Consider the following 13,891-nt stretch of genomic DNA (forward strand, 5'->3'; position numbering starts at 1 on the left):
AGGAAAATCTTTATCTTTCTAGAAAAACTGAAGTGTTTCATGTTATTTCACAAAGACAGCTATACTGTCCATTATGTGTTCTTTTTTGCTTTGGTTGCTAACAAACTCAGAGCTAAGTTTTATGCATAACTGCCATTACTTTCTATAACCTGGGTTTATGAAATTTTCTGTCTTTACACCCAAATCCATTGACATGCAGTATTCCATGTCTTTTATTATATATCTCTTCAAATCCTTTCTGTAAATGGGTTAGGCATAAACATTACAAAAGTCAATAAATATTAGCAAATAAGAAAGTGTTATTTGGGAAAAAGTTTTATATGCATACCTTTGAAGATTTCTTCTTTTCCTTGGAATGTTTTGGATTTGAAACTGAAGACATTAAAATTCTATTGATTTCAAGTCCAGTTTGAAGCTATAACAGTAAAGAAAAAACTCACAAAATTGATTTGTAACATGCTTCTTCAAAAACATTATAATGAGAGGTCAGGTCTCAGTTTATTAATATAAAAGTGCTTTTTGAAGAAAAAAATCTAAAATACTATTTTGTGTATGTGTGAAAGTTATTAAGTATATTAATAATTATAATAATATTCTGTTTATAAGAGAATGAAGTATTATATATGTATTTATCAGAATTTCAAAAGATTAAAAGAACTCTTGGCAGTGCATCTAAGCATAATGAATATACTGGCTGGTTGAGAATTTCATTATTACAGCAAAAGAGACAAAACTAACAAGGTAGGAAGTAGAAATTAGAATCTAGAAATTAGAATCTAATTTTCAGTTAAGAAAAATAAAAGTATAATATTAATAAAACATATATGGTTACCATGACAGATTATTACTCTATTTACCTCAGAAGCTTTATCTTGAAATAGCTTACGTTGATGTTCTTCTTCTGTAAGTTTTTCCTCTAAATGTTTAATCTTGTCCTGAAAAAAGAATTGAAAACTGGGATTGTTAAATAAACTAGAGCCAAATATCTCCTGTTTCTTTTCCAAATAGAATTCTAGTGGTTTTGATTTTTAAGAGTTTGGGAAGCTAAAGCTGAAAGGAAGACAAAGGAATGGCAAAAGATGCTAAGATTTTTCTTGGCTTTCTTCCTGCTTTTTTTCTTTTACTGACTATTACACATAAAGAAAACAAAGGGAAAGCAAACAATGTATACACACATAGGCTTCCAACTTCTAGCAACAAAACTAGAATGATGAAACTTATGAGGTTACTAAAGATCTAGAAGGTCAAATTATTATAGTCTGGGTCTCAATGTTTCATTCAAAACATACAAAAATAACAATAAATTTCTATCATGTACATATAAGGGTACAATTTCGGGGGGAAAGAGAAGGAAGGAAGACATATTAGAAAGATAATATGTGGTCCTTGTTACTTAAGAGCTTATACAGGTTAAGTATCATTTATCTGAAATGCTTGAAAATGGAAGTGTTTCAGATTTTGAATTTTAGAATATTTTCAATATGGATTTAGTATCCCTAATCCCAAAATCCAAAATCCAAAATGCCCCAGTGAACATTTCCTCTGAGTACCATGTGCTCAAAAGTTTTGGATTTTGGAGCATTTCTGATTTCATATTTTCAGGTTAGGGATACTTTATTATATGTAGGTAAACAAGAGTAATATACACAAAACAATAAAGCAACAAAGCAATGAATATTATTTGACATGAATGACTGATATATATAACCATGTGTATATAATGTTATACACACAAGTATTTACATCTTATATCTGTTGTGTGGTTCAAAATAGGAGGACAGTACTATTTCAAAGAGAGAACTTCCTGAGTTCTAGACCATTAGTACCCTCAAAGTTTCTCTACCACTTATGTTGGAGAGCTCAAGAAGGCTTCCTAGAGAAAATCCTATAAAATAGAAATGATTTGGGTGGAAAAAGGAGAGGGAGGGGATCTAAAATAGGCTTAATCTGACTGCAAGTGGTGAAAGACAATCTTTTCAATATTCTTTAGGTAACTTAACTGCCAAATACAAATGTTCTGCCATATTAGCAGAAGTCAAAATTACAATTTTACATCAAAAGACAAGCTCATTTATGCCATTATGGAACACATTAACTTTTCATCTTTATAGGTAGAAATTCATATCTGGATTAAAAAAGTTGTAAATAAAATTTTATAAATCTAAGATTTTACTGTACATTCACATACAATGCCAATTATGCTTAGCACTAAAGATTTATTCCCACCATCATCACTTCAAAGAAACAAGTAGAAGCTTACCTCAGCAGTTTTCTGAGTTGTTGTAAGTCTGAAACACTCTTTTTCTAAGACATCGAGCTTTTCAAGTTTTGCGTGCAGCCTCATCTGATCTTGTTCTTTTTCTCTTTGAAGCTGGGCCTGGAGAGGATAAAAACAAAACTGGAATTTGGCAAGTGTTACCAATGAATCAAGAATAATACAAATTCTGATAATTCAAAACGCAATATAAATCTGTCATAAGAAACATGTACATATTTCAGGTGATTACAAGCAAAATCAAATACCTTTAAGGAGCAAATATAATATAACAAAAAAGATGTGCTGTATTAGCATCAATGGAACAAACTCTTCTATTCATCTTTATATAACTATTCTACTAAAGAAAAAATCATTAACAAAACCTGTATTAAACAGTGTTATTTATTAATACTAGGTGACCAAACCTACTCATTGACTTACCTTCTCTCTAACTCTAACATAGGAAAGCAGCTATCAGAGGAATATACCATAAAAAGAGCATAGGAGAAAAGGAAAGTTTGCACATATATATGCACATCTATATACTGTTTTGTAATGGTATTTATTACCACACTAATGAAAGATATTAATAATAAGGACAACTGTGAGGGCACAAGAAGAACTCTCTGTACTATCTCAATTTTCTATAATTTTCTATAAACCGAAAATGGCTCTAATAGATAAAGTCTATTAGTTAAAACAAAAACAAAAAAACCACTAATAAACAGAGTCTTGGTGACCTGTGGTCTTACATTTAATTGGATTCTCAGGAGAGGAGAGGGAGGTGGGACAGAATAATTATTTGAAGGATAATGATTAAAAATTTTCTAAATTTAGTAAAAAGTACTGACAGATTTAAGAATCTCAGAACGTCCAAGTAGCATAAATACAAGAAAACCATACTTAATAAAGGAAAAAAATCTTAAAAGCAGCCTGAGAAATGATGACACATTATGCATAGAGGAATAAAGAATTCTCCTTGGAAACTATGAAATCCAGAAGACAAATTTAAAAAAATCTTTTAGACATGAGGATCTTGTAAAAAAAATAAATAAAATCTTTAATGTGCTAAAAGTAAAAAGCTTTCAACTAGAATTCTACATCCAGCCAAGATATCTTTCACAAATGACAATGAAATAAAGACTTTTGCAGATAAATAAATGCTAAGAGACTTTCCTTCAGACTAAAAAAAAAAATTGATGGAAAATCAAATCTACACAGAGAAATGAAAACACTGGGAATAGTAAAAATGTGGATAAATAATGTATTGTGGGTTTTATAACATACGTAGAAGCAAAATATATGAAAACTGTAGCACAAAGAGGGATAAGTAGAAGCATACCATAGAAAGGATCTTATAAGTGAAATATTTTAATACTAATTCATGGCAGACTGTAGTAAGTTAAGAATACATATTTTAGCCCCTAGAGCAGCTATTAAAAAGGAGGAGGAATAGGACCAGGATGAAGAGGAGCAGATAACAGAATTTTAAAAGAAATCACCAAAAAAGTTCGAAAATATTTTTAACTGAATGAAATAGAAATACAAAATAGCAAAATTTGTGGGACTCAGTGTTTAGAAGAAAATTGATAGCTTTAGTTGCAAAATATAATATTTAAAAGGAAAGAATAAAGGTTTAAAATCAATCACCTAAAGCATCCAATATAGAAAGCTAGGACAAAAATTAAGTGAATTAGACCCTAGAAAGAAGAAAATAATAAAGTTGGAATCAATGAAATAGAAAATGAACAAAAAAACCTGAAAAAAATTTTAAAAGTTGTTTCTTTAAAAAAAAAAAATAGGTTGGGCACGGTGGCTCATGCCTATAATCCTAGCACTCTGGGAGGCTGAGGCGGGCAGATCGCTCAAGGTCTGGAGTTCAAAACTAGCCTGAGCAAGAGCGAGACCTCCATATCTACTAAAAATAGAAAGAAATTAGTTGGCCAACTAAAAGTATATAGAAAAAATTAGCTGGGCATGGTGGCGCATGCCTGTAGTCCCAGCTACTTGGGTGGCTGAGGCAGGAGGATTGCTTGAGCCCAGGAGTTTGAGGTTGCTGTGAGCTAGGCTGACGCCGTGGCACTCTAGCCCAGGCAGAGTGAGACTCTGTCTCAAAATAAATAAATAAATAATAAATAAATAAAATTATAAAGTGACAGTTTGACTAATTCTTATCTTAAAAAGCAAAAACACAAATGAACAATATCAGAAAGAAAAGAGGAACATCACTAAAGATATAGGAAAAAAACGGAAAATCTAAGTAGCCCTATACCTGTTAAATAAGTTCAATTCATAATTTAAAAACCTCCTATAAAGAAAACTCCAGTCCCTGATGGTTTCTATCAAATATTGAGTTCTATCAAACATTTAAGAAAGAAATAATACTAATCTTACACAAGATCTTTCAGAAAATAGAAGGAATCCTCCCAACTATTTTTTTCTTTTTCTTTTTCTCCCTTTTCTTATTATTTCCCTGTCATGAAATAATGTAAGCACCAACTAATTTTTTGAGGTCAGAAAACCCAAGACACCAAAACCAGACATTATAAGGAAAATTACAAATCAAGATCCCTCATGGACATGGTCACAAAAATACTTAAGCAAAATATCAGCAAATTGAATCAAGCCATGCACAAAAAAATTAATCAAGATCAACTGGTGATCTACTACACTAGGAATACAAGGTTAGTTAACATCTGAAAATCAATCAATGTAATTTACCATGTTAACAGAATAAAAGAAAAAAATATGATGCTCTCAAAGAATGTAGACAAAGCAATTGACGAAATGTGACACCCAGTCGTGCCAAAACTTTCAACAAACTTAGAAGGTAATTTCCACAACTTGATAAAGGGCAGCTAACAAAAACCTGTAGTTAATATCATACTTAATAGTGAAAGACTAGCAGCTTTCCCCTAAAGATCAGGAACAAAGCAAGTATGTCAGTGCTAACCACTTCTAGTTAACATTGTATTAGCTGTAACAGCCAGTGCAGTAAGGTGAGAAAAAGAAATAAGAGCCATAAAGATTGAAAAAGAAGAAAAAAAATCTATTTTTATTCATGGATGACATGATTGTGTATATAGAAAAGCCTTAGAAAATATGAAAACTATCAGAACTAATAAATAAATTTAGAAAGTTCTCAGGATATAAAGTCATATAAAAATCAATTATATTTTTGTATACCAGTAATACACAAATGAAAAATGAAATAAAACCCCACTACTATTCATAACAGCATCAAACAATATGAAATGCTTAGAGAGTTTTCCTAATGGTCTGCAATGATATCCCTATCATATATTGAGTTTCCATATGAATGGGTCTGACTATACCCTATTCCTTTATTCTAGTTGTCTATCCATACAAATAACACTATTTCAATTTTAATAGATTTATAATTTGTTTCAATATTTAGTAGAGAAAGATCCTCATCTTATTCTCCTTCTGAATAATCTGTTCCTGAACCTTTGCTTTTCTGTATAAATTTTAGAGTCAACCTCTCAAGTTCCTTTTAAACCTATCACATGCTTGACCCATCAAAGTCCAGTATTGATTGGTATTTTTACCCTTTTCCAAGACAATGTAAGGATGTTAGAACCACTTTCAACTACATTTATTCCCTCCAAATTTATATGCAATTGTTCTGATGAATTTTAATCCTTTATACATGTATATTTAAACCACATAAAGCATTATTGTTGTTTTATATAATATTCACTTAGAATTATCCACATATTTATTGTTTCTGTTGCTCTTTATTCCTGCCTGTACCTATGACCTTCCACCAAAGATAATTTTTCTTCTGTCTGATTAATAATGTCTTTTAGTGTTCCCTTTAGAGTCTACCTTCTGATAACAAATTATCTCAGTTTTGTTACTCTTAAAATGCTTTTATTTTACCTTTATTTCTGAAAGATATTTTCCCCAGGCATAGATTTCTAGATCAGCAGTTATTTTCTTTTAATGTTATTGTACCTTAATTCTCTTAGTCCATTATCTTTTGGATTTGGCACTTTCAGTTGAGAAGTCAACTGTCACATTAATTGCTGTCCCTTTGAATGTAATTTTTTTTTCTGGCTGTATTTAATATTTTATTTTTGGTTTATTATTTATTTTATTATAAGGTGTCTATATATAACTTTTCTTATATTTATCCTGCTTCAGTTTTATAGGGCTTCTTGAATCTGTGATGTGACTTTACTTTTTAATCAGTTTTGAAAAATTCTCAGCCACTACCTCTTCAAATATTGCTTCTCCCTCTCCCATTCTCCCTCTCCTTTCCTTTTGAAATTCCAATTACATATGTTAGATCTTCTCACTCTAACATTATGACTCATCTTCTGTTTTCTGAATTTACTATCATTTTGTCTCTTCCTTCAGTCTTTCCCTGCCTCCCCTTTCCGTGCTTCCTTCCTATATTCTGTCTAATTTTTCTCTGCAGTTGGGTTGGTTCAAATGACCTGGTTTGTCATTACTATTAGCAGAAATCTCCTATAATACAACTTTATATCCTACTTTACTTAAGATTATAATGTAATTTTCCCATGCTAAATTAAATATTCTTCCAAAACACAATAAATTATATTATCATTCCTTATAGAAAATATGCTTACCTGTTGTTCCAGGATCATATTCTTTTCTCGCTCTACATTAAGAACCATTCTCTTTGTATATTCTAGTTGTTTCTCCAGAAGGGTACAACGAGACTGGGCTGAGCTTAACTGTACACTTATTTCTATGAAAAACACAAAATAATAAGAGTCAATTCATTGATTATCACAGAGATCAGAGATTTGGTTATCACAAGAAATGTATTATGTGAATTCAATCAAGAGCTAAAAGTTCAAAGCCTCTTTTAGCCCTAAGTATTGACTTTCCCAGAGTTATGAACTTATATTTTGTGAATATCTTATTAATTATATATAATTGGTTTAATATTGTCTCTCCCTAAAAATCCAGAAGGCATCTGAAAGGGGATGATATCAGTAACTTCTGGGATGATAAATATCCTCGTTGTTCCTGGGAAATATCATCTAGAAAAACAGAGGATGTAAAGTTTCTAACCTATTAATTATTTTTATTCTTTAGGAAACTCAGGTATATGTACTTTACCATTCCTATTTTCCTCTGTTCTTTTTTTTTTTTTTTTTTTTTTTTTTTTTGAGACAGAGTCTCGCTTTGTTGTCCAGGCTAGAGTGAGTGCCGTGGCGTCAGCCTAGCTCACAGCAACCTCACACTCCTGGGCTCGAGCGATCCTTCTGCCTCAGCCTCCCGAGTAGCTGGGACTACAGGCATGCGCAACCATGCCCGGCTAATTTTTTATATACATATCAGTTGGCCAATTAATTTCTTTCTATTTATAGTAGAGACGGGGTCTCGCTCTTGCTCAGGCTGGTTTTGAACTCCTGACCTTGAGCAATCCGCCCGCCTCGGCCTCCCAGAGAGCTAGGATTACAGGCGTGAGCCACCGCGCCCGGCCTCTGTTCTTTACTACTGGTAGCAAAGCTAATTCCATGGGGGTAAGCAACCTATTTCTAAGCCTTTAACTTTTTACTTTCCTTAGCTTTTCCTTCTACTTTTGTCTAATTGCCTCAGAAATCTTTTTTCCCCTATTTCTTCATTTTATTTGTAAGGTGAAACACAAACTTAGCCTTATTTATAAGGATCAATGTAGTGTTACAAGGAAAAAGGAAGACATAAGTTTTGAAGTGAAATTATATGAAGGACTTATGTTCTAAATTTCTAAAACTCTTGTGTTCAGATGTTCTTGTCATAATTTCCACAGAAGTCTCCACCTATCTGCCTATTTCTCAAATTAAACTTGTTTTCCTCTCAAATTAAATTCTTTTTCATTCATTTTTATTGTTTTTATATTGTCTACTAGTATTGCTTTATATTTCAAATTTTAAAATTTATTATTAACTAAAAACATAAAGCATTTCAATTATATTATGGGTTGAACTAGATTTTGTTGGTCAGTCTGAAAATATTCTAATTTCTAAATACCACTTATCTAAAAACAATTTTAGAATTTATGAACTGGGATAACAGATATAATAGAGGTATATAACAGATATAATAGAGGTAAGTTCAAAGCTACATCCTTTTCCCACAAACGTCAAAATGTCTGAGAACAAGGCCACAAGGTTTGAATGTATATAAGAACAAAGGCGTTTGAGTAAATCTGCTTAGACTAAGTTTATTATTTTCAAACTGTGAATTCCGATAACCCCTCATTTCTGAGAACTACTGTATTTTATACCTTTTTTCTGCTTTATCAGTTCCTGATGTGCCAGATTTCTCTCATTTGTTTCATTTTCCAAGGCCTTCTTATATTGTGCCGCTTCTCTGGAAAGAAGGTTCAAGTTATCTTCAGCTTGTGTTCTCTCTAGTTCTAAACGATGAATTTTTTCCTGAAGAGTTTTTAAGGCTAAAATAAGAGCTGTTGGGGAAAAAATGTGGTTGATGTTTTAAGTGAAAGTTTCTGAACACTTACAATCACAGTAACATGAAAAAATGAGCAGTATATTCTTGTTAATGAGGCAGAAAAATCCATAAGTATATTCTTCATAAAAATGAAAAATGACTAAAACTCTAAAGACAGACACATTTTCTCCATCATATCTTATAAAAACAATGTATCTATGATTGTATTTAATGATTTCTAGGATTGAGAAAGCTAATAACCACAACTTAATTTAATAAAATAAATATTTTCAAATAAAAGGACTTAAGATAATGTATAGTCTAGGAGGCATAAGAGTCTGAGTATGTATAAACAAAATTAAAATTAACATGGTAAGTTAGGTTCAAAGTTAAAGGTTTCTCTCAGTTTTTGATGTGTTCAGTTTCAATCAAACCATAAGCATTAAAAGAAAAAAATTGAAGTCCTTGAAATTGCCTAAAAACAAACAAAAATACCACATTTATTCTTTCTTTATCCAAGATGTAGTACTAAGAATTAGGACATATGAGGTAGAACACAGTTTCTTCTATGGAAAAAAAGTATAACTTAAGTTATACTTAACTGTAAGTATGGTTTACCTGATGTCAGGCTTCAAAGGTGATAAATAGTACACATGTACTACTATGATTTTTATTCAGCTATATTAATATCTTCATGATTAAGTTCAGAGTTTTAACTTCCATATAGTTTATATAAAATTAGAAAGTTGCTTGCTAGAGATCATCATTTGTTTTTTACAAATAAGATAAAGAAATTATATTTATTGCTCTTCACATGGTACATGACATAAGCTATACTTGGGATCATAAGTATTTCCCTAATTCAATTTTAAGATCCTTCTGAATTATATTTTAAAAGTTTACAACACTAGTATTTTATAGTATTCTGGCTTCCTAAAGAATTTTCAAGGATGATTTTGGATATATGCAATTTGAATGTAATCCTTGAATAAGATACAACTCCACCTAATTTACTAGCATTCTAATAATCTAGTTTAGAAGGATGCCAAATCTGACCTGTTATTCTTCAAAGAGTATTTTCCTGCTTTCTAAGGATGTTTTTATGATAAACCTGTAATATGTGTCCAGCTGGTTATATTAATCTTCATTTTATAGCTGAAGAAGCCAAAATAAAAAGTATTAAGTAACTTGTCTAAATTCATAGAAACTTTGAGCAATAGAATCAAAATTAGGAGTTTTATTAAGACTAAACAATCATATTATTTTCTACACAAAAGTGAAAGTGTTTATAACATAATTTGTACAATTCCTCTAATTTTATATAAGATTTTATATCGGCATTACCTTGGCTATTTGGGCTATGAAACACTTTAGAAGGAGTAACTTCTAAGTTCATAGGTTGGCGATTCTGAGATGATTCATTCTGGGTGAATGATGAAACAAACATTCTTTCTGGAGGTTTAAGATAGCTTCCTACTACACTATGCACTAAGTCAGAATTCATTATCTGTAGAGAATAAAGGCATAATATAGTATAGCATCATTCTTTCCTATTTGAAGGACAAAAACATACAAAACTTCAGGTAAAACTTTAACATAACAACATAATCGTATACCATGGAGTTTTATCTTTATGAATTTAATTATCACAAATTTAACTATAATAAGCTCAGTAATAAAAGAAAAAAATGACTATTTCCTGTGTAAATGATACGGGCAATTATACTGATTTTTCAATAATCACATATCCTGGGGTAAGCATGACATGGGTGATATGAATTTGCTGGCTTTTCAGTTGCTCATAAGCCCCACGTACCTACCATAGTCTGAACATCTCTCTACAGTGTGACTCTAGGGTTTAAAGAGAAAGTACATATTCTAAAAGACAATAGAGTTTTTAAACACAAACCAACAATAAATTCTGATTCTCTATTGTTGACTGTTGGACTCCAGTATATTGGAATTTTCAAGGGCAATTTTGGATATATGAAATTTCATAATCTAACCCTTGAATAAACCATATCTCTAGCTAGTTAGAGATAAACCATATCTCTAATCGTCTAGCTAGGAAGGGTTCAAAATCTGAAGAATCTAGAATAGTATTATTTCTGTGTTTTGTTTTGTGGGACAGCCATTTTAACCATTTTATTAGCAGGTAATTTTTTTTTTTGTCTAGCCTTCCCAAATCATTTTATTTTCCTTTCTGCAATTTAGATATTTTAGAAATGTATTCCATTATACGTGACAGATTCTAGTCCATGTTAATTAAATTAATTCATAATGACATTGGAAGAAACAAGGTAATAATTGTTCACAGAAAATAATTCACTGGAACAATTTTAAGTAAAGAATCTTGCTTTAAAATGTAAATATAAGAATCACATTATAAAATCAGCCTACTTTGATTTTTGAGAACCGCATATTTTCTGATTTCAATACCTTCCCAATTCATAAGGCAAATACAGGCACTTCCCATGACTTTATTCCCTGGAAGGGCAGAGAACACACTTCATTTCCTAGGATTTTCTACTTTAGCCTTTGCCATGATTGGCTATTTTCCAGGACATTCTGATTGGGCTAAATGAGAGGTTATATAGCCCAAGAAGGTTTGCTGAAATACTTGATGCTTTTTGTTTTTCGAAGGAAACCATATTTTGCTATTAGCACTAGCTATCTCAGACACTGTCTGCTCCCCATGGAACACTGCATCTATCTAAGTTGCCGTTGCCTCAAAAAACAAGAGACCAAAATTAGTCACAGCTAATTCACTATGAAGTAGAGGTAGGGCCCCAAAGTACATAGGTTCTGAAGATGGTTATACATTTTCAGAGAGAAGTAGGTAGTTGAAGCTATGCCAAGAACATGGGAGCTACTCAAGATATCTGACTCAGTTTTCAGTTCTTGGTAGGTTTCTCCAAAAATGGAAAGAATGAAATTTTGTCATTAATCATTTACACTGAAGTCCTTGGGAAGACTCTGTTTACTCTGACCCAAATATAATATCATTTTATAAATTGGATTGTGTACCAATTTAAAAATTGGTGCAAGTTTGAGGTTCTTAATGTATATGAAATAATGACTTAGAAGATTGCTGATAAGTTATAAATTAGATTAAAGTTTATTTAAATTAAATGCACAGGCACATATTAAAGTAGGCATAAGCAGATTAACAACCCACTGGTAAAATGAAAATAATATAAAATGTGGATTTGTGTTCAGTAAATCAACTTACTGAGTGAAAAAAAAGCAGGGGAAAATAAAAGACACAAAAGCTCCATTAAAATACTACAACATATAAAAATTACAAACAAAATTGAAAGGCAAAAAAATAAGTAGAAGAAAGCATTTGTAATGAAAGAAAAAGGGTTAATATTATTAATATAGAGTTTTTATAAATCAGAAGAAAAATACAAACACTATAATAGAAAAATAGCAAATAATTATAAACCATCAATTCACAGAAGAATGTGGCCAATAAACAATAAATCTTAGTAATAATCAATGAAAAGCAGTTATATCAAAAAAGTGTTATTCAAAAGTAAAGCCTTTGGATCTCAATTCAAATCCTAGATCTGCCACTTATTATCTTTCATAAAAACTTTTTAACTTCTCTTGGTCTGTATAGTTTTCTCTACATAATTGAGATACTATCTTATGGGGACACTATAATTAGGTAAAATGAGATAGTTTATATAAGGCACTTAACACAATTTATGCCTGCTAAGTACAGTAATCCCCCCTAATCCACAGTTTCATTTTCCATGGTTTCAGTTATCAGCGGTCAACTGTGGTCTGAAAACATTAAATGAAAAGTTTGAGAAATAACTAATTCATAAGTTTAAAACTGTGTGCCATTCTGATTACTGTGATGAAATCTCACACTATCCAGTTCTGTTTTGTCTGGCTCGTGAAACATTCCTTTGCCTAGCATATCCACAATATAGATACTACCCACTTACTTGTTAGTGCCTTAATGGCTATCTTGGTTATCAGATTGATGGTGCTTTACATTGCAGTGCCTGTGTTCAAGTAACCCTTATTTTACTTAATAATGCCCCCCAAAGTACAAGAGTAGTGATGCTGGCAATTCAGATATGCCAAAGAGAAGCTGTAAAGTGCTTCCTATAAGTGAACAGCTGAAAGTTCTTGACTCAATAAGAAAAAAAATCATATATTGAGGTTGCTAAGATCTACAGTGAAAATGAATCTTCTCTCCATGAACTCGTGAAGAAGGAAAAAGAAATGCATTCATAGTATATATAGGGTTCAGTACTATCCACGGTTTCAGGCAACTGAAGATCTTGGAACATATCCCACATGGACAAAGAGAGGACTACTTGTATATACATTCCGTAATTATGTGCTCGATAAAAGGCAGCCATACTTATTTTTAAAGAAAACAAAGAAATAATACCATTTTTTACATTTCAAACAAGACAAAATTCTTTTAAAGGATAATAGTTAATGTTGGCAAGAAAGCATGCATACATTGCTGGTAGGAATATAAATTGATAACACTTTTCTGGAAAGCAATTGAACAGTATGTATCAAGGGCCTCAAAAGTTCATGTTCTTAGATCAGTAATTATTATAGGAAGCTATACTAAAAATTAAAGACATACAGAAAGATTATTATAAAAATTATCACTTCCGCATTATTTATAAAATAAAAAAATGTGTCTTGATACCTCTCTTTCACATTTCGTGTTGAATCCACCAGGAAATAAGTTAGCTCTATCTTCAAAATGTATCTAATATCTGACCACTTAGCCTACGCCTATCCTGGATTATTGTAAAAGCTTCTCTCCTACTTCCCCTATCTTTTCTTCACACAGCAACCAGAATGAGCCTTTTAATATAATGTCATATCATGTCATTCTTCTGCTCCAAACCTTCCTAATGGCTTCCTATCTCAGAGAAAACACAAAAGTCCCTACAATGGTTAACAAATCTATATATAAATTGGGTCTCCCACTCAACTCTCCCAGTCTCCTTCTCACTCAGTCCTCTCTAGCCCCAGATTGTCCTCCCTTCTCTTCCTGTAATACATCCAACATGCTCTTGCCTTGGGACTTTTTATGTCTGGTTCTCACTGCCTGGAACACTTTTCCTTTAGATAACTGCATGGCCTGTTCTTTCACTTCAGGTCTCTACTCAAATGTTACCTGCTCTGCATTAGCTGACTATTCTTTATAAAATATAATAC

At 31.6% G+C, this 13,891-nt stretch overlaps 1 protein-coding gene across 4 annotated transcripts in view; it reads right to left on the reverse strand.

Moving 5' to 3' along the window:
• Nucleotides 1-13,891, reverse strand: part of CEP57L1 (centrosomal protein 57 like 1) — a 57,111-nt gene that overhangs the window by 7,330 nt on the left and 35,890 nt on the right. For all 4 annotated transcript variants that reach the window (XM_012753098.2, XM_012753094.2, XM_012753093.3 and 1 more), the window contains 6 exons: nucleotides 10,031-10,193; nucleotides 8,523-8,702; nucleotides 6,874-6,995; nucleotides 2,261-2,377; nucleotides 858-935; nucleotides 329-415 (listed from right to left, as the gene is read on the reverse strand). In XM_012753098.2, coding sequence (XP_012608552.1) covers nucleotides 329-415; nucleotides 858-935; nucleotides 2,261-2,377; nucleotides 6,874-6,995; nucleotides 8,523-8,702; nucleotides 10,031-10,190 — 744 coding nt within the window. In that variant the 5' untranslated portion in view covers nucleotides 10,191-10,193. The remainder of the gene's footprint in view (nucleotides 1-328; nucleotides 416-857; nucleotides 936-2,260; nucleotides 2,378-6,873; nucleotides 6,996-8,522; nucleotides 8,703-10,030; nucleotides 10,194-13,891) is intronic.

This window comes from Microcebus murinus, chromosome 5 (assembly GCF_040939455.1).
Source record: "Microcebus murinus isolate Inina chromosome 5, M.murinus_Inina_mat1.0, whole genome shotgun sequence".
Lineage (NCBI taxonomy): Eukaryota > Metazoa > Chordata > Mammalia > Primates > Cheirogaleidae > Microcebus > Microcebus murinus.